Source organism: Antedon bifida, chromosome 7, assembly GCF_963402885.1.
Source record: "Antedon bifida chromosome 7, ecAntBifi1.1, whole genome shotgun sequence".
In the NCBI taxonomy this organism is placed as follows: domain Eukaryota; kingdom Metazoa; phylum Echinodermata; class Crinoidea; order Comatulida; family Antedonidae; genus Antedon; species Antedon bifida.
In genome coordinates this window covers 10884090-10906719 of record NC_136232.1, presented here as the reverse complement: position 1 = coordinate 10906719, position 22630 = coordinate 10884090, and the positions used below count along the sequence as shown (strand labels likewise).

General features: G+C 31.4%; 1 protein-coding gene across 4 annotated transcripts in view; it reads left to right on the top strand.

Annotated features, from left to right (window-relative positions):
• LOC144847383 (oxysterol-binding protein-related protein 8-like) overlaps positions 1-22630 on the top strand; it is a 33082-nt gene that overhangs the window by 6790 nt on the left and 3662 nt on the right. For 3 of the 4 annotated variants that reach the window (XM_078703697.1, XM_078703699.1, XM_078703696.1), the window contains 12 exons: positions 7598-7680; positions 11095-11286; positions 13466-13546; positions 14900-15022; positions 19345-19597; positions 19803-19957; positions 20581-20759; positions 20992-21073; positions 21225-21323; positions 21457-21652; positions 21914-22011; positions 22286-22369. In XM_078703697.1, the coding sequence (XP_078559823.1) occupies positions 7598-7680; positions 11095-11286; positions 13466-13546; positions 14900-15022; positions 19345-19597; positions 19803-19957; positions 20581-20759; positions 20992-21073; positions 21225-21323; positions 21457-21652; positions 21914-22011; positions 22286-22369 (1625 nt within the window). Of the gene's footprint in view, positions 1-5616; positions 5828-7597; positions 7681-11094; positions 11287-13465; positions 13547-14899; positions 15023-19344; positions 19598-19802; positions 19958-20580; positions 20760-20991; positions 21074-21224; positions 21324-21456; positions 21653-21913; positions 22012-22285; positions 22370-22630 lie in introns of those variants that run through there. The other variant, XM_078703698.1, reaches the window with a different exon arrangement.

Genomic DNA, 22630 nt, shown 5'->3' with positions numbered 1-22630 from the left:
AGCTTTAGATTGCTTTATGCATCGTTGATTCAAATACAGCTACTGTTATCGATGTATGTATTGATTACCTTACCTTAACTCAGACACCTAAGGAATGTAAGTAGTACAGTAGTACCTCTGGCAATAAGCAAGCATAAAATGTTACGATCGATTAGGATTATGACTAGTATCAGAAGACTAAATCAGATGTAGCTAGGGCAAGGAATTTTGGGAAGAATTACGCCGTTATTTGACAGAACATCTGGGTGTCATTATTTTGAAAAAATGGGTATAGGTAAGAAATATACTGGATATATATATTAGTGCAGTACACATTAGTAGTATACAGTATTATGTGTGGTATGATTCCCTTTAGAATTTTTATTGGCTGATGTTTGGCTCTGTATTTATAATTTGTACAGTATCATAGCCGCATTCTATGATACACTGTAATGTATTGCATGTGAAGTCTGTATCATAGGCCATAAGTTTAACCAGGGAAGAGTACTGTAGTCCACGGTTTAACCTAACACATGTTAAATATAACATACATGTCCTATGTTATAAATAAGTGACACTGTATTATCATAATTTGCCTACAGTATGATACTGCACATACAGTAATGTTTTTTGTGGAGATAGAGTACACAGAATCAGGTAGAAATTTCTGAACTGTTAATCATTCACACAGTGTTTATATATATTATGCATAAACGTGCGTGATACAGGTAAGTTTTATCTGGAGAACAGATCAGTGTTCCGCGGATGGTTTGTTTGATTGCTGAAGATTGTTTGACAGTTTTAAAAATCATGTTTTTTTGTAAGAATACAACTCACTTTGATGTAGCAATAACAAGAGCAATAAGCCGTATTGTAAATGCACAGATAGGATATTAATACCAGGGAAGAATTTTACCTAATTCCCTGATTAAAAATGATACCATAAAAATACTGAATTACCTGTTAAGTTTTATTTATAAACTACTAAATGTCAAATGTAAATGTTTTCATAGCTTTTGTACAGACAGACTTATTAACCGATTGTACTGAAAATGCATATATTCCTAATTCATTATTAAAATTTAGCATATAGTACATCTTTAGCGTTCAAAGTTTATTTTTATCGTAGTCCAATCAATTTCAGGATTTTGGCTTTGTTGAGAATATCCCTTTTTCTATATTTGAACATGGTGAGTCACATACTGTGGTGGTATCTTTAAATAGATTGTACAATTGTCATTTTCATTTGTTGCATATCTTTTGTAGTTCCAAGTCTATTCTTGCAGTCAAATATAAACTATTCCTCCAATAATAGTGATTAAATCTTTATAACATTTTGTAATGAAAGTGTAAAATAAGAGAAAAGTTCCGTTTGTTGACATTAAAAAGAAAAGATAAAGTCCAAGTACTGTTACTCTTTGGTTGTAATGTTTAGAATGTCAATGTTCTTTTGAATGAAAGGAAAAAAAACAGTGAATACTGTATACAATATTCAGACAGTTTTGTCTGTGTCCAAAGGAGAAAAAGCAACTTTTATGAGTTTTTATCGCAAAGGAAATAAATAATGGCAACAGTAATTTCTGGACACCCAGACAAGCAGCAGACAACTCTCATCTTAAGCTCTGTCTACACTATCAAACTAGTTTGACAAAAACGTGTAATGTGCCCAAATATGGTAGTGATAATATTCCCAAATATGGTAGTGATATTACATCATCATATCCATATATTGGCACATCACATTTTGTTGTCACATAAAGTTTTTGAGTGTAGACAGAGCTTTAGAGTCACAATAAATTATAATTATGACATGCACTGTTTACACAACTAATGAGTGATTAAGATTAATGGTGATGATGAATCGTTGCTGCATGTTGGCGGCAATTAGCAGACCCTTACATAACGAAGTAATGTTTATATTAGTAATGATTGAACAGGTTAAAAGGGGATGTTTTTATTCTAGGGCTTCAGATTTTATGTGAGGGCGTGTGGCGCAGTGTGTTGAACGTTGGATTACTGATCGTGCGATCGTGGTTCAAATCCAACTCTCGCCGCATTGCTTGTATCCTTAAGCAAGACACTTTACTTACATTTGCCTCTCTCCACCCAGGTGTATAAAATGGGTGCCAGTTAGATCTTTTATATAGTATTAATTTTATTAATAAAATATACATTTTAGAATTTAATGTTGAAAATATACTCATATTATTTCCATTTTAAATTGGCAAATAAAATTGAATCTTGAATCTTGAATCAAGACACAACTTTGTGCTGATTACTACATTACTCTGCATTATTATGGGAGTATGTTTCCATACAAGTTTGATCCAAAAAATGACCGGGGTAATAATGTGCAGCACATTGAGAGCTTGCTTATATGGGCTATATAAAAAAAATGAACTATTATTATTATAATTTATATTAGTGTCTGGGGATTCTCATATCTAGTTATGTCAGTTACATAGGTTAAGTGTCGTACTTAAATGCTTAGTCATGTGTTTATCATATTTTCCCAATATATTTGGAATGCATAAATTTAATATGTTTTAGCCTAGATGCAGTTTAACTTTAAGCAAGGCAATTTAAACATATTGTTTTCGTCTTTTTTATATGATTTTTTAAAGTTTCTAATCAAAATCTCAGAAAATCTGAAAGGAAAATGGTTCTTCAGAACAAAAAAAAGGTTATTGCGCCCTCTATTAGATGCTTAGATGTTTTATTTAAAGAAGCGTCGAACTTGTCATATTCACAATATGTCCTACTTGCTGCCTCCACCACATTAAAACACAGTGCTTCTTCTAACAACACATTATATCATAATATTAGAATTGTTTTTGTATAATTAATAATGTAATATCTTCAAAAATATATGTAAAAAATTAATATATGATGTATATTTTCTATATTGCAATAATGTTTTATTTATTATTAATGGTTTTAATTTGTATGCATACAAACTAATCATATCAGCGATTTATTTTTATAGACTTTACCTTTAGATCATAGACTCTATTAAAGGTATATTATTACTGTTTTACATAAAATAATATTCATATATTCTTCAACCAATCAAGTTATATGAGGTCAATTTTGATGATTGGTTTTATGACCTCTTCAATCTTCACATTGTTTATTGTACAGCATGTATTAATAATACAATTAAAAGCATAGGTTTGTATCATGATAGTGTCTTGAAATAGAACGACTCAAGTGGCTTTAGCAAGAGGAACCGATACAGTATCTCTAGTGATATCTGCTTTAGTTCATCCATTTGTTTATAACAAGATTTTAGTATTGTATTGATCAGCATATGTGCAGTGATTTACTCTATCAAGTGAGGATTAAGTATCAAAGGATTTGGTTGTTGTACCAGGATATTAGTGAAAATAGTTAATGATTGAAACCAATAGGAATATTAATAAGGAAAAAGATCATCTATTTGGTGTACACTTTGTTTTCAAGGTTTTCGTTAATTCTGTCTTGAGTTAGATTAAACACTGTATTTAAATTGTTTAATATAGTTTATGTAAATTGTTGGCTTGCAGGCAATGCTTTAGCTTTATATCATGCTTTTTTTCATGGTGTATTAACTGGGTACCAGGGAATATTAGTGTTGTATTATTTTGTTCATTGTTTAATTTTAGCCTGCATTTAGGATGCTTAGTTTCTTTTCAGTTGGATTCAGGATATTGGCGATACATGCTGCACCGTTTGAGGGGTGTGTCATGCATTTTATTTAAAACATATTTACATCTTAGATTTCCTTTAATCAAACAATCAATTTTTAAATTCTACATTTTATTTTTGTTTTATTTATGATGTAGTGCCACTTGGCATCTGAAGTTATTTTATTTTTTGTGTTTAATTTTGAAATAATGTGTTTAATTTTTTGTTTCGTTTTCAAGGTACTGTTTGCAGCATTCTCAATGATTAAGATAAAAGACTCTCAAAATAACTTAGTTTTGATTAAAATATATTAAAAAATAATATTTATCTGATAATGTGAACAATTTATGTATAGAATTTGAAATTATCTGTAAAGTTTCCCATTTAGTAATTGGAAACGCCATAATCTATGAGTTTAATTTGATTGGACAGAACAGAATGTTGTTTATAGTTTCAATGCATTTATATCTTCTTCATGTACAGTACAGTACATTGTGTAAAGAATCTCAGTATCTTTGTCCAGTTGTTTAAACCTTTTTGAACCTTTAGAATCTTTTATTTGTTAGCTGTGTTTACTTTTCCAAATGTGTTTGTATATTAGTTTCATCATAAACCAGTACTAGTCACTATATTTTTTGATGCATTATTAATATGATGTACATTATTTGCTAAGAACGTGATATATTTTGATACAAAGGGTGGCTTGTGATTTTGCAATATGTATTTGGCTGTTTGCTTTAGGTAAAGATTGGATCTGCTTATTTCAACTTTTATTATGGAAATTGAACTATATTTCAGAATTTCTTGAATTCATATTTGAGCTACGTTTGAGTGCAGTACTGTGAGTGGCTTCACATTTTAGGCTGTCAAGGAATGGACTATTATTTCTATGTTAGTATACAGTTTTGGGTGGTATTCATGAGTTTTTGCTAGCTGTGATTTAAATTGATGTATACTAAATGAAATGACTACTGTACATTTGAGAGAGAGAGTCTTCACACGGAAAATTATTGCCTAATGTAAACTGCCATATAAGGAATTAATACATACATCATGTAACACTGGATGTGGAAAGCAAATATATGTACAGATTGTGTGTGTAATCCATAAGGATTCATTTGGGGAAAGCCTCAATGTATTATTGTAATTGATACAACTATGTCATCGCTACATGAAATTTTATAAATGAGAAGAGAATAATCGAACTGAATCGGCCTTCATATCTTCATGATTGATTGGTCCAAATCGTCCAATCATATCAGACCTATTAATAATTGGGACGTATAAATTGGTTAGATAATATATCTTTGCTTTTATTTCATTATCGTAAAACTGGATTTGCCATTCTTTATAAACCTTCTGTTTACAGTTAGTGACCGTTTGGACATTTATCGTATACATTGGTCAAATTATCTAGTTGGATGCTGCCGGTGCCCATTAGTCATCATTACACGTTGTACTTAGACCGTACGTCTGCATCTTTTCTTTTCGATCTCGGTAATCATCAGGTTCTATGTGTTTTTAATTCAGTTTCAATGGCTCAACCTTTGCTGATTGATACTTTCTTTTTATTTTAATATGTACTTTTAATTTCAACCAAGACGTCGTATTAATATTCTAATTTGATGACAAGTTGTAGTGCTGTTTTAACAGTTTTTCCAGACTCAGATGTGTGTTCATTTTTGTTTTGGTCTTTGCATTTTTTTGGATGAAACACTATTTTTCTGGTATTGATAATAAATATTTGGAAAACATATAATTATTTTGTTTTACTTTACATTTTTTTAGCCCGGAGTTTTCTTCAGATTCAAATTTGTTTATATTTTTGGTTGCAGGGAAACAAATCGCTGTCAAACTTTAAATTGTTTTCAAAACCGCTTTGTATTTTACTAATAATAATCTGTAATTTGTAATAGAATGTGTGCATCACTGCTGATTCCATAAAATGTTGCTTAAGAAATCACTTTATCCATCTTTATCTTGGTCAATTAATTTATCTTCTGTGTTGTGTGATTTACGGTGAAAGAACATTATAAGTAGCAGACTAAGTTCCTTGCTTATTGTAAAGCACTGATATTAGAGTCACATGTATGATTTAAAACTATGTTTAAGTCAACGCAACTGAAGTTGGAAGGTCGGCCTAGAGGTCGCTCAAAAAGCGTCGCACCGACTCTTTCTACAGGTAAGATGTCTTATTTTTTCAAGTCAACTTATTCTCTTCCGCATAATTTTTTTCTTTTTTACCTGATTCACATACAAAAATCTACAATTTTAGATATTGGGATAAATTGTTTTTTGTTCATGTGTTGATGTAAAATCTTGGAACTTTACACTGTCCTGGATGAAACAACTTTATGTACATTTAGTTAAAAATTTATAATATTTTCCCCCATGAGCGATCCCACATTGATTTCATTAACTTTGAATATATCATTTGTACACTAGTAACAGTAATGTATATATCTTTGCAGCTGTTGTATAGGATTACTAAAATTACTGATTATATAATTAGGAGATATATGTTTATATGTTGGCCCACTGAGTGTTGCGCACCATGCCACTCAATGCTGCCACTTGGTGCATTTATTTTTAGTTTAAAGGTTGAAAGGTGTAGCGGTATAACTCTTTATTTGTTTATCATTTTATGTTGCATGATAAACTGAAAATTGAATTAAGATTTTAGCTTAAGTAATACTGCAAATGTATTTATAGTATTTTATTTTGTTGACACTGTAAATTGATAGTGTTCATTTAAGTTGAAGCAAAATGCTAAAAACTGTCTTGTCTGAGCCAGAAGGTTTATTTCAAACAAGGATGACTGCTTGTCGTCGTCGTTCAATTTCTTTTAATATCATTTATATTCGTTATTTTTATCGCTCTACTTTAATCAGCCTAGGTTTCAAGAGGTAACGTATTGACGTTAAGTTTATGGTCAATATAAAAAATATCTAGTATGAATAAATAGGCTACTAGTACTGTATTTCATTTCAAGTTAGTTTGATGATTAAAGGCGACTGTGTTAGATTTTAATATTTTATTATAATGTTATTAGAAAAGCAGGACTTGACTTGAGCTCTAGTTTGACAAAAAATGTGTGATGTGCTCAAATACTGTATGGTAGTGATATGCCCAAATATGGTAGTGATATTCCCAAATATGGTAGTGATATTCCCAAATATGGTAGTGATATGTCATCATGTCCATATATGGGCACATCACATTTTTTTGTCACATAAAGTTTGATAGTGTAGACACAGCTTTACACTTGTCTGTAAAGTACTAATTAATAATAAGAATGGTTTCACTTGTAATTCTCTTATAAATCCAACTATAAATTCCAAAATCTCTTTAATTATCAAAAATCTTTGGATAGAAGATTTAAAACTACAATTTATGTTCAGTTTTAACTAGTAGTAGTTCACTTAAAAATGTGTATTTATATAAGCAATTTAAATGCAAAATACTGATTTATTTGTGTGTTTATGTTGTATGAATGTTGTGTAAATGGGTTAATCTGTTGATTTATAATATGCTTAGTGATGTTATTGTATAAGCTGTATACAATTACTACTAAGTGTCCTGCTTTGAATTTGAATATTTCTATCAGGATTTCTATTCACTATGTAGCTGATTCTTGATCCTGTGATACAGTGAGTGACGCATGAATTAGGTATGACATCTGTATCATAGGCAAATTCTGTGATACAGTGAGACATGCATGAGACACCTGTATCATAGGCCATAAACCTAACTAACATTAGAGAGGTATCTGCTAACAATGTGATAAATACTGTATATAACCTGCACATTACCTACAGTATAATCATGGATATAATACCATTATATAGAGATACTGTATAAGTTTAAGCAAAATGCCATCATTTGTTTCAACAATGTCAATTCATTGATACAGTACATTAATATGTTTTGTTTGTTTTGTGTTTTATTTTAGTACTTGGTTCAGAAGAACAAAATGAGTTTTTTCAACGTGAAGCTCTTCGTGGTTCAACCAAGTTTAATGGACAACGAAGTAGGGTAAGCAACTTTTTATTTTGTTGTGAGGTGTTTTGCGAATGATCACAAAACTATTTATTAATTTTAGTAAACATTCAACAACAATAAATAAATCTAATGTGCCAATGGGTTCCAAAAGAAGCGGCCAAATGCTTATAATTTAAAAATGGATAGAAGAAAACTTTGATCATTTGATTACGAGTATTTAGTTAGTAACAATACTTTTAAATTCGCTGGACTTGCATTGGTGGTAAACATAGCACACCTAACTGGGATTGGCAGCTACATGTATGTCAGGTTAAACATACAGTAGCACACCTAAATTGAATGGTGAGAGACCGGACAATCAATACTAGTAGAATAGAACTATTCCTGTTCTAACGATTCATTTAAATGTAATTTATCTTTGTTCCTTTTGTTTGTTGAATAAAGCAATACAAACTATATTACTTAATAATAAGTTCTAAGTATTCATGTAATAACAAGTTCTAAGTATTCATGTAATAGTAAGTTCTAAGTATTCATGTAATAATAAGCCGTACCGCTCCCAGATTTAAGACGTGGCTGCAATTAGAGTCTGTCCTTGCATGCATTGTCTCTCTCTTGTTAATGATACTCAATTTTCCATATTGCACTTACATTATTAGTAGATCTGTTTTCACAATTCTGTCCATCCAGTATACTTTCAATAACAAAATGTTTAGTAATTGTAAGCAGTTAGAAATTTGACCTAGAATATATTAAAGTCTGCCATGGTTGTATTAATAGCAAGATTGAACCAAAATAACAAATGATATTGAACAACTATTTATGCAGAAATTGAATTAAAAGCCTCCTGGTATTATCCATTCATAATTTCTTGAAATAACAAAATTAGTTTGATAGTGCTTTTTAATTATAATGTTTATTAAATTAATGTGAATTATGAAAATAGCTGGAAAGAAAAGAGTTTTTAAGTAATTTTGAGAACATCAAACACGATGAAGACATCTCAGTGTCAATACTGTAGAACTTTAACCACATTTTATCTATCAGAGAACCAGTCGTAGTGGTTCCTTCATAGAACCATATTCTATAGAGAACAGGACAGTTTTGTGAGTGCATTGATTGTGGTCCTTTTAACCAAAGTCTATTAGAAGACCTTGTAGTAGCTTAATCATTGTATTGATGATAACAATAGCTACTGTATGCAGAGCTCAATTATGATATTAAGAGAGAAAAACTGACTTTAAAAAATGTAGAATGTAATGTTTTTTCTGACTGTTTTCATGATGGGATTACCATGTTTTGTGTTGTGGGAGGGACATTTTGCATGTTCAACTAGAGTATGTCTTGAAGCGCTTTTGAATTTATAGACGTTATTAGTTATCCGCTTGGTATACCAAGCGGATAACTCCTTGTAATTGTATGAGATCAATATTTTTTTTCTGTATTATTCTTCTTTCCTTCCTTCCTTTTTGTGAGTCGTGTTCCTCTAAAATGTGTAAACATAACATTTCATAACTTTGACAACATATGGGCATTTACGTGAAGTTGTGCACCTCCTATTTTTGAATGACGTCATAGTTGCGCAACGTGACTTATGCGCAATTTTATGAATTTCAATGATTGATCATAGATTAAAAACCAAAAGTCATTTAGTATTGACACTTTGACAAAATTTAAGTCATATCAGGGGCAAACTTTCTACGGATTAAAAATGGCATGTTTGACAAGAAGTTACGCGCGCACGCGCATTTAAAATTTCAAAATGCGCAAAATTAATTTCTAATCAACTTTTTACGCGTTTCTTGTCATTTTGAGCATGTCAAAAATTCCCACGGGCGCGCAATTTTTTATGCGCGCGGTGCGCACATAGCGTTAAAAACATATTTTTTTCTCTTGAATTATATTTTTCAAGCCTTTCCCAGTGATTTTGAAAACAATTTAGACCTTTTCCAGTTTAAATAACGCCATACGAACACGTTGAATTAGACAATTCGTGCGCGTTTTTTATGAAAAAGCTTAAAAAATCGTCAAAATTATGTCTTTTTTTAAACAGTCATAGTTTCTAAAGTAAACCGTTAACCGTTTATTTTTATTACAAAATCTAGAAGTTGATGAGTTGTAGATATCGGATCATGCATCAATAAGGCTAAAAAAACATTGTGACGTCATCGTATGGCCACACGAATGTAAAATATAGGATTTTTGTCTCTTTCGTTATTGCTCATCACATTCAATGGAGCGCATCGCGCTTATCTGTATTCCTTTTTCTCCTACATTTATATATTGTGTAGGTCAATCAACTTTCTTTAGCATGAGATAAAAATATTTTAATTTTTATGACGTCATCATGCCTAAAAATTTTAATTACGTGGGTCATTAATTTCATCTTTACAGTAAATTTTAATCTGTAATAGCTCGTAAGAATAAAATGTGATAATCACGATTAAAACGTTTTCTGGAAGCTATTGGATTGTAGATACGAATTCATGTAAACATTTTGCCAATCGGATGTTGTGACGTCATCATATGGCCAGTTGAATAAAAAAAGTCGTATTTTCATATTTTGCGTAATAGTTCATCACATTTAAAAGGGTGCGCATCTATATTTTACGTATTCAAATTTCTTCTACACGTTAATATGTTGTTCCTGAGATAATTTCCTTCTGAAATTGCTATCTAAGTGTTTCATTTTGATACCGTCGCCATGTTAAAAATTGGAATAAATGGCGGGTCCCGTAATTTCACCTATTCTACACTGTATGTAATATGTATACAGCTTATACTGTTTGCATGTATATACTATATGACACAAAATTCAGCACTAACAGCATGTCATATTCTTCAGTTCTTGTCATAATGCCATAATCTTTATCTGTGTGCAATATTCCAACGTATGACGTGCACGTGGCGTTTGTCGTGGTGCGGATAACTAACTCGTCAAAGTGACGAGTTTCATGTCTAGTTAATTAATAATATCTTCAAGCTGACACAGACTTGTCTGTCTTTGCAGTAATTTGTAATTAAGCATTAAGACTGTCACGTCTTGCGTCGTCCTCATCATTAATAAAGAGTGACTTGCGAAAAGATTCCGTAATTAAAGCAGTCTCAAATTATGTAGTCGTTCCTGTAATTGCATTTTATTTTTGAAAATGAGCTCACAAATCGATAAAGCATGCTATATTTGAATAAGTGTTCTGTTTTTGTCTCAATAATAGGTTGTAACTTTTTTTTTTCATTTATTAATTTGACAACAAGCAGTCAAGAGGTTAGGTCAGCAACAGAACGTCAAATTAGTGTCCCTATAACATACAAAATAATAGTATAATAGAAAATGCCTATAAAATTTAACAAATAAAACAAAAATTGTTTATACAGTACTGTATAAAAATAAATTTAAAAAACATAAATTTCATTGCAATTATTTTGCTTTAACAATTATTCTTTTAGTCTGAAGGAAAGTTGGCGCTTGCCGTTGATGGTCATGCGTCAACTAGCACCCCTACGTCGACGAAAATATCAAAGCGTGAGTCGCTTAAGGTGCAAAAGAAAAACTATAAACGTGAAAAGAAACGCGTCACTAAGGAGTTATTGAGTGCGCTGTCAGATCCGGCCATAGTTGTCATGGCAGATTTTTTGAAGGTATGTATTTTATTTAATAAAAAAAAAACATTTTAAAACTGAAAAGAAAGTAAAAAGACCACCAGGAAGAAAATTGGAAAAACCAAATAAAGAAAGATTTAAAGGAAAAAATGACTTTAGCACAACAACAAACCATCCTGCCCAAAACATAAAAATATGGAAACAAATTGTGGAAAGCGTAATGTTGAAATGACGGAAAACGTTTCAAAACGTTTGAATTTGATTTGATGTAGTTTACTCTCTGTACACTTCTCTCTTGCCTATCATTGACGTCCGCTTCGCGCGACTGGCGACATGTCTATTAATATTAAAAGGACAAAAAGTATATTATTAATTCAGACATTTGTGTCACAGATTCACACAAAATTCATTAATTTAAATTATTCACATTATTACATTAAACACATTAACATATTTTGAAATGTTACGACAAATATTACATTTGAAATGTGTCATATATTGTACAAATGTTTGAGAGTGAATACTGAGAGTTTAATGTTCCAAGACAAAATGTAAATATGCAATAAAAACGTAACATATATTTTACATCTCCACTTATAAAACATATGTTTGTTTATGAAATATGATAACTGTGCAATTTTGTAAAACGGATACAGTAATTTATAATGGGATTTGATGAATACTTGCATATGCAGATCTTGATTTTTCTTCTTCTTCATAATTTTTCAAAAAACCTGGAAATTGGATATTTTTGTTGAATTCTCTTGAGATACATTAGCAGTCTAGCAGTATTTGTTGCCACTCATGTTAGGAATCAATTGGCGGTGTACACAAAAAGAACACATTCAGCTATGAAATCCTATAAAATAAAATACTTTGCAATTTTGAAAGGATATGCATTCATTTTAAAAATAAATGTATGGCTTCAAATTTGTGTCCCAAAAGAAATTCAAAACTAGAAAATGTAATGACATGTTCCCATATAGCCATAAAACTATCCTTTGAAATCTTATAAAAATCGGGCAATAACTTGTAGTAATCCTGCTAACTAACAAAATATAGAAAAAACACATAACCTCTCACCATTCCGGCAGAAGTAAAAATGATTGAATTGCAAGGAGAGTATTTAATATAGGAAGTTTATTTGTAATTCTTTGAGAGTACACAGTATTTAATATTAACATCATTCTGTATCCCTTGAGGTTGAAAAGAACACCCTGTATTTACTCTGGCTTCGTGGAATATTATAGTAAATTAAAAATTGATTTTAAATCGGGGAGTATATCAGTCAGATTAAATTACTAGAGTAAGCATTACCTGAATCACATCACTTGAAACAGTTCCAGTTTACAACATTCTGAGACTATTACCAGTTGCATGAAATTCATTAGCGTTTTCTTCAAATTGTTGTTTGAAACGTGATACGTAAATTGATTTTTTTTGTGTGTTATTAAAAAATTCATTATTTGAAATTGAATGTATGCTTTCACATGAACACTCTTCGTGACTTTAAATCATTACAACAATTTATAAAAGGAGTATACAATAGGAAATGAAATATTAAACGATGGCAAAACTGGGACGCATTCATTGCAGTAGGATTTATTATGTTTGATATAAGTTTGCTGTCAGTGTGAACAGTGAAATCATGTTTGTTCACATAATTGATATTGTCATTACTTTGAAGAAATATTTAATTTTCACATTCACTAATGGTAGAAGTTATATCCAGGATATCCAGTATAAATCAGTTGAGTCAGTCAGTTGACAAACGTTGAAGTTTTATTCAGACAAAGGTACAAGCCCACCTTCGGCTTATTATCAGTGGGATTACCACATATCTGATAGGACAGTGATTAATTTACTATTGGTAATCCTTGGCCACATGTGCCTAAAGACATAAAATAAATAAAATTATTAATTATTATCATTGCACGGCCAACCCTGCCTTCGTGGATAAATAAAGTTGAACTTGAACGTAAAGTAGTGTATAAGATGGCCAAACTATTATATTTGATCCACAAAATTGTATATACAGTGTATTAATAACAATTTTAATAAATTGAATAAAGCCCACTTGATTTCTTCTGAATGACCCATGATACTATTTACATATGGTCTACCTGCAACATTGTGTTAATGAGGTATATATACTCACACTCCCATCCCAAGTATATGATGAGTCATTATCATTTTGAATCCTTGATTTGTTTTCTAGGTTCGAGGTACATTAAAAGGCTGGACCAAGCTGTGGTGTGTGTTGAAGCCAGGATTGTTTATACTATATAAAGGACCAAAGGTAAAATTAAAAGACAAGCTTATAGTAGTTTGTTTATAATATTTATTTCTATCCATAATATCCACAATACAATACATTATAATTTGAAATTAACAAAATCATACAAAAAACTAAATAATTAAACTGTTATGGTATAGCAGAGAATAACCCTTTAAGCTGGGGAGCTTGTAGGATGACCGTTAAATGAAGGATGACTGTTAAACCAGCTAAATACAGTCCCGGCACCAATCAGAATGGGTGTGGACTGGGAATGCACAGATTGAAGATGTATTGAAAACATGAAAAATTAAGATTAATAATCCATTTTTTGGTCAAAGTGAATAACTATTATGTGACATTAAAATGGCATATTCAACAAAAACATTTTTATTTATTTTTTCAGGGGGACAATATATCTTTAAAAATTAATCTTTTGTAAAAATTACTGTCTTTTCCCATCTACTGTCCTGAAATGAAAGCTTACTATAGTATTGAATTAAACTCCTGTAATTTTTGCTAAACTAAACTGTGATGGTTTTATACTACGGCTATTGTTATTGTGATTTAACCTTTAACATTTTTGTATAAAACTCCTGTTTACATTGCTAATAAAACTGTGATGGTTTACACAGGACTAAAGATATAATGATGCTGTTTGTTTTTATTGGACTAAATGTCAGGCCAGGCCAACTGCAACTGAAACGAGACCCATCAACAAATTTTAAAAGCGTTATTTTTTAAAGCTTTATGAATAAAATCAACATAAATGACGTCCGCAGAAATATATGATTGGTTTTATGGTTTTGACGATAACGTGGCTCAAAATAGCAATTACGTTAATGATGATATTTTAGATTCTAGCTGTGCACTAGGCTTACTATTTATGTAATATGATCAATACTATTAGAAGCATTCTACAGTTTACGTGCTAGCTATGAGTGATGCATGGTTGAGAGACTGTGTTGAAACATTGCAAATTTTACCCAAATAACATATCCGAGATAGAGGCCCTGTAAGGAAGTCTCAACAGCCTGCATTTACTTAAAAACTTAATATTTAGTGGCTGATCCGGGAATTTAAATAGCGTGGGGGTGGGGCCTAAAAGTAGTGCAATGAAGTGCTTGACTTGATGTCCTATCTTTTGCATTACAATTTGTGAAATTGGATCCTTGGATCTGCCCCTGATATTGAACTTTGTATACAGTCAAAATGAAATTCAGTTTACACTAGCAAATGGCATAATTAGTATTGGAGAAGATTTAATTGCTTTATTGTACAGTTATTACTATTGTAATTTAATACATGCATACAAATAGTCAAATTAACCTTTATATAAATATTAACTACAGACAGATTTTTAAACTTTTTTTTTAGCATGGTCAGTGGGTAGGAACTATATTATTAAATACATGTGAATTGATAGAGCGTCCGTCGAAAAAAGATGGCTTCTGTTTTAAACTTTATCATCCATTGGACCAATCTGTTTGGGCCACTAAGGTAAGTTTGAAATGCTTTTTATGATTTAGGCCAACTTAAAATTGTTTAAAATGAGCTACCACATGGTTGTCTAGAAAACTCAGATCTAGATAACTCAAATATATTTGAGATCTGAGTTTTCTAGACATCCCTAATGCATTAACTTCAACTTTGCATCTACAGTACCAACATATGAAGCCATGCTCCTATAGTGTGACCTTTAGGAGGTCAACAGTCATGACCCCTAGGAGGTCAGCAGTCTTGACACTGAAGAGTTCACCCAATATAAATAAGAAATAGATAAATAAAAACTAAACTAGACAAGAAGAAAATAGACCACAGATACTCTTATTAACAGACAGCACTGTTTCAAAACTCTGCAATGTCCCAGCTATTTGAATGCAGCAATGTGTTATGTCTGCTTGATGTACTACAGTATTGATCCAACACTATTACGAATGAGAAAACTCCTTGCAATTAAAGATCCACTGTTAAGGCCATCTATATTTATAGATTCCTTGCAATTAAAGATCCACTGTTACGGCCATCTATATTTATAGATTCCTTGCAATTAAAGATCCACTGTTACGGCCATCTATATTTATAGATTCCTTGCAATTAAAGATCCACTGTTACGGCCATCTATATTTATAGATTCCTTGCAATTAAAGATCCACTGTTACGGCCATCTATATTTATAGATTCCTTGCAATTAAAGATCCACTGTTACGGCCATCTATATTTATAGATTCCTTGCAATTAAAGATCCACTGTTACGGCCATCTATATTTATAGATTCCTTGCAATTAAAGATCCACTGTTACGGCCATCTATATTTATAGATTCCTTGCAATTAAAGATCCACTGTTACGGCCATCTATATTTATAGATTCCTTGCAATTAAAGATCCACTGTTACGGCCATCTATATTTATAGATTCCTTGCAATTAAAGATCCACTGTTACGGCCATCTATATTTATAGATTCCTTGCAATTAAAGATCCACTGTTAAGGCCATCTATATTTATAGATTCCTTGCAATTAAAGATCCACTGTTAAAGCCATCTATATTTATAGATTCCTTGCAATTAAAGATCCACTGTTAAGGCCATCTATATTTATAGATTCCTTGCAATTAAAGATCCACTGTTACGGCCATCTATATTTATAGATTCCTTGCAATTAAAGATTCACTGTTAAGGCCATCTATATTTATAGATTCCTTGCAATTAAAGATCCACTGTTAAGGCCATCTATATTTATAGATTCCTTGCAATTAAAGATCCACTGTTAAGGCCATCTATATTTATAGATTCCTTGCAATTAAAGATCCACTGTTAAAGCCATCTATATTTATAGATTCCTTGCAATTAAAGATTCACTGTTAAGGCCATCTATATTTATAGATTCCTTGCAATTAAAGATCCACTGTTACGGCCATCTATATTTATAGATTCCTTGCAATTAAAGATCCACTGTTAAGGCCATCTATATTTATAGATTCCTTGCAATTAAAGATCCACTGTTAAGGCCATCTATATTTATAGATTCCTTGCAATTAAAGATCCACTGTTACGGCCATCTATATTTATAGATTCCTTGCAATTAAAGATCCACTGTTACGGCCATCTATATTTATAGATTCCTTGCAATTAAAGATCCACTGTTACGGCCATCTATATTTATAGATTCCTTGCAATTAAAGATCCACTGTTAAGGCCATCTATATTTATAGATTCCTTGCAATTAAAGATCCACTGTTACGGCCATCTATATTTATAGATTCCTTGCAATTAAAGATCCACTGTTACGGCCATCTATATTTATAGATTCCTTGCAATTAAAGATCCACTGTTACGGCCATCTATATTTATAGATTCCTTGCAATTAAAGATCCACTGTTACGGCCATCTATATTTATAGATTCCTTGCAATTAAAGATCCACTGTTACGGCCATCTATATTTATAGAATCCTTGCAATTAAAGATCCACTGTTACGGCCATCTATATTTATAGATTCCTTGCAATTAAAGATCCACTGTTACGGCCATCTATATTTATAGATTCCTTGCAATTAAAGATCCACTGTTACGGCCATCTATATTTATAGATTCCTTGCAATTAAAGATCCACTGTTACGGCCATCTATATTTATAGATTCCTTGCAATTAAAGATCCACTGTTAAGGCCATCTATATTTATAGATTCCTTGCAATTAAAGATCCACTGTTAAAGCCATCTATATTTATAGATTCCTTGCAATTAAAGATCCACTGTTAAGGCCATCTATATTTATAGATTCCTTGCAATTAAAGATCCACTGTTACGGCCATCTATATTTATAGATTCCTTGCAATTAAAGATTCACTGTTAAGGCCATCTATATTTATAGATTCCTTGCAATTAAAGATCCACTGTTAAGGCCATCTATATTTATAGATTCCTTGCAATTAAAGATCCACTGTTAAGGCCATCTATATTTATAGATTCCTTGCAATTAAAGATCCACTGTTAAAGCCATCTATATTTATAGATTCCTTGCAATTAAAGATTCACTGTTAAGGCCATCTATATTTATAGATTCCTTGCAATTAAAGATCCACTGTTACGGCCATCTATATTTATAGATTCCTTGCAATTAAAGATCCACTGTTAAGGCCATCTATATTTATAGATTCCTTGCAATTAAAGATCCACTGTTAAGGCCATCTATATTTATAGATTCCTTGCAATTAAAGATCCACTGTTAAGGCCATCTATATTTATAGATTCCTTGCAATTAAAGATCCACTGTTACGGCCATCTATATTTATAGATTCCTTGCAATTAAAGATCCACTGTTACGGCCATCTATATTTATAGATTCCTTGCAATTAAAGATTCACTGTTAAGGCCATCTATATTTATAGATTCCTTGCAATTAAAGATCCACTGTTAAGGCCATCTATATTTATAGATTCCTTGCAATTAAAGATCCACTGTTACGGCCATCTATATTTATAGATTCCTTGCAATTAAAGATCCACTGTTACGGCCATCTATATTTATAGATTCCTTGCAATTAAAGATTCACTGTTAAGGCCATCTATATTTATAGATTCCTTGCAATTAAAGATCCACTGTTACGGCCATCTATATTTATAGATTCCTTGCAATTAAAGATCCACTGTTAAGGCCATCTATATTTATAGATTCCTTGCAATTAAAGATCCACTGTTAAAGCCATCTATATTTATAGATTCCTTGCAATTAAAGATCCACTGTTAAAGCCATCTATATTTATAGATTCCTTGCAATTAAAGATCCACTGTTACGGCCATCTATATTTATAGATTCCTTGCAATTAAAGATCCACTGTTAAGGCCATCTATATTTATAGATTCCTTGCAATTAAAGATCCACTGTTAAGGCCATCTATATTTATAGATTCCTTGCAATTAAAGATCCACTGTTAAGGCCATCTATATTTATAGATTCCTTGCAATTAAAGATCCACTGTTAAAGCCATCTATATTTATAGATTCCTTGCAATTAAAGATCCACTGTTACGGCCATCTATATTTATAGATTCCTTGCAATTAAAGATCCACTGTTAAGGCCATCTATATTTATAGATTCCTTGCAATTAAAGATCCACTGTTAAAGCCATCTATATTTATAGATTCCTTGCAATTAAAGATCCACTGTTAAGGCCATCTATATTTATAGATTCCTTGCAATTAAAGATCCACTGTTAAGGCCATCTATATTTATAGATTCCTTGCAATTAAAGATCCACTGTTAAGGCCATCTATATTTATAGATTCCTTGCAATTAAAGATCCACTGTTAAGGCCATCTATATTTATAGATTCCTTGCAATTAAAGATCCACTGTTACGGCCATCTATATTTATAGATTCTTCTCATATCTTATTGTATCATTCATTTTTCTATTTATTGTTTGAGTTGTAATATCAATTTAGAAACAATAAATTAATAATAAGTATTGATTTTTAAGTAATTGCTATTTCCTATTACTTTAATTGTAAATATATTTAAATAATTTTTGTAATCATTTTTTCAAGAATATACTATTTTTCTTGGTACTGTACCAAATATAACAATTCTGAAACAATGATTAATTAAATATGCAATTTTCAAATTCATGATCGTTTTTTTTATTATGAATAATAATGTTTATAGTGTTAAAGCAGCAATTTATATTTGTCTTGTGAACAGAATTGCCACCTTTAAGAAAGATAGTGAATGATTTCGCTTATGGTTATCCTTGGCAATTTTTCTAAATATATAAACAAAACAAGACAATTTTAAAAAACAATTTTTTTTTATTATTCATGTTAGGGGCCTAAAGGTGAATCCATGGGAGCGCTTACAATCCCACTTCCTAATAACTACTTAATATTCCGGGCGCCATCGGAAGCTGACGGCAAATGTTGGATGGATGCTTTGGAGCTGGCGTTACGATGCTCCAGTCTTTTAATGAAGTCGATGAGAGATAGCGGACAGATCGACACTAATCTACTCACACAGTCTTTCCAGCTTGAAACTAATACACTCGATGAATCAGAAATTGAGAAACACTTTGCCAACCAAGGTACAATATCATTTTTAGAAAAATTTAAAATAAAACGAACAGACACTGTTGAGTTTAGTATTAGACTAAGATTGGGCTAAAATGTTTGGTTTTTAGAAGAAGAACTAAGATAAAATTCAACAACAACTACAAAACAACATATCTGGTATCCCAAATGGGTTTTAATAGTAATTTAGGACCTTTTATGACCTTTTCTTTCTCTCAGGCTTGGATGAATCTGATATTGAGAAAGATGAGGAGAAGGATCAAGAAAGTAAGTCTGACTCAGAAATTTCAGAGGAGGAAGACAGTGTAGAACCTTTACCAGTTCCACTAAGAGAAACGACCTATGTATTGAACGAAGCAGAGGAACTTGGTTTGGTATGTTTAGTATAATTATTATTAAGTATTATAAACCGATTAATGATTAAATATCTAGAATTAAAGAAATGCTTGTTGTAGGCCATATGTTATTTTTTAAAAAGAGAAAATCATTCTCTTGAAACACTTAACCATCTTCTAAGGTTTGGTATGTTAGACAATATACTTAATAGAAACATATGTGTTCTAAGCAATTTAACACTAAAATGAACTCTGTACCCCTACCGGTTACTAAGATATGGACCATCATTTTGTTTTGGCAGCCATTTTGAAAATACTCCAAATATGGTCACAAAATACATTTTTTTCTTGGCTACAGTGATTTTTTTAATCTGTATGTCCAAGTGAACATATGTGCAAAAAATGAAAACTTTGTCATCCGTGTAACGTTTTTGATCATTTTTTCCCTTAAGGCACCCCACTAATATATGACTTACAAAGAGATAATATGACAATAAATGACCTATGTTTCAAATACAGCGTAGATGAAAAATGCTGAGCAGGGGCAGCTTACTCTAGCAATGTGTATTCCCACAATTCAAACCATATTACAACGTACTGTATTTAATTACAATTTCAAGGATATTTAAATAAATATTCCATTCATTTATTTAATTCCACAGGAGAATACACAATCAGAAACTCTAGGTGAAGAAAACAAAGGTCTTATATGGGGATTAATAAAACAAGTACGACCTGGAATGGACCTGTCAAAGGTCGTACTACCGACCTTTATACTTGAACCTAGGTCACTTCTAGACAAGCTTACGGATTTCTACTATCATGCTGATATGTTGTCTGAGTATGTTTATTTTTATTTTTAAAGTTCTGTCTGCAATATTAAATAGTATGTAACAAAAAAATGTGATGTGCCCATATATGGACAAAATGATGTCATATTATTACCATATTTGGACACATCACACTTAGTTTGATAGTGTAGACAGTGGTGCTATTTTTAAATTATCCTGTAATTGGCAAGTTATTTTTGGATGAGTATGAAATATTACAAAAATATACCATTTTTTTTGTAGAGCTGCTATTGAAGAGAATCCGTATACAAGAATGAAATCAGTGGTTAAGTGGTATCTATCTGGGTTTTACAAAAAACCAAAAGTAAGTTGAAAACATTTTAGAATCATACCCATTTAGAAATAACAAGAACTACTAATTACTACTACTAATTGAAGTTTAATTAAATGGTAAAACAATGAATGGTAAACTGGACATATATCAAAGAATAAATGCTATGCTTGATTTGTTTCAGGGTTTAAAGAAACCTTACAACCCCATCATAGGAGAGACGTACCGTTGTTTGTGGACGCACACTAAGACGAACAGTAGGACGTTCTACATTGCAGAGCAGGTAAGACTCAATATGTCGTCTCTCAGCCACTTTTAATTATTTGTAGCTTATCCAACAGTTATAGTTCATTACAGGTTACTCTTAGTGCCGTACCCATTTATACACCTTGTTGAATGAATAATGTGTTTTCTAGGTTTCACATCACCCGCCAATCTCAGTCTTTCACATATCAAACCGCAAGGATGGTTTCTGTATAAGTGGTGGTATTCTAGCCAAGTCAAAGTTCTATGGTAATTCTGTATCAGCTCTCATGGATGGCGTTGGCAAGCTCACATTCCTGACCCGTGGAGAAGACTACCTTATAACTATGCCATATGCTAATTGTAAAGGTTAGTTACTTAAGTATTTACTTAAGCCTTTTCGTATATTTTACATTGAAAATCAATCATGGTTTAGTAAGTATGCACCTAGCCATTGGTGTTGGTTCGATGCTATCTCAAATTATTTATGTAAATAAAGAATTATTTTGTAATATCACGAACTTGTATAAAAACAATCAATGAACGAGTTGTACTGCACATCAGTCTCGTTAATACATAATATATTTGTGGTTTTTTGTATAATAATTGTGTATATTTGCTTTTTATCAGGTATTTTGTATGGCACATTGACAATGGAATATGGGGGGAAAGTGTCTATAGAATGTGAGAAGACTGGCTATAGAGCAGAACTTGACTTTAAACTTAAGGTAAGAGAATTTAGAGGAAATACAAAGATTGTATTCAATGTAGTCACATTTAAATATCTATTGTCTCGAAAAGTTATTATTTATTGCATGTACATTTAATATCTATCCAATCATTGTAATGTTTTTTCTATTTTGTAAATGGTGGTCTCTGCTTAAAGTCTATTTCTAAGACTTATTTTGACCACCATCCACATTTATATATACTTAATGATTTATAAATAAATATATGTAGTATTTGTGGAAAATCAACAACAACCATCTTAATTTTTTGCAGCCTTTCCTTGGTGGATCATGGAATCAAATCACTGGCAAACTAAAGTTTGGGAAAGACACCCTGGCAACATTAGAAGGACAATGGGTAAGTCATAATGTGCTTTATTGTTGGCACGACCTAAAGCTCTGTCTACACTATCAAACTTTATGTGACAACAAAATGTGATGTGCCCATATATGGACATGATGATGTCATATCACTATCATATTTAGGAATATCACTACCCTATTTGGGCACATCCCACCTTTTGATAGTGTAGACAGAGGTTTATACAAACATTTTTCAGTTCTTTAAATGTTTTCTGTTGATTGTTCAGCGCCTAATAAAGGTGCCCTGCATTTTGCG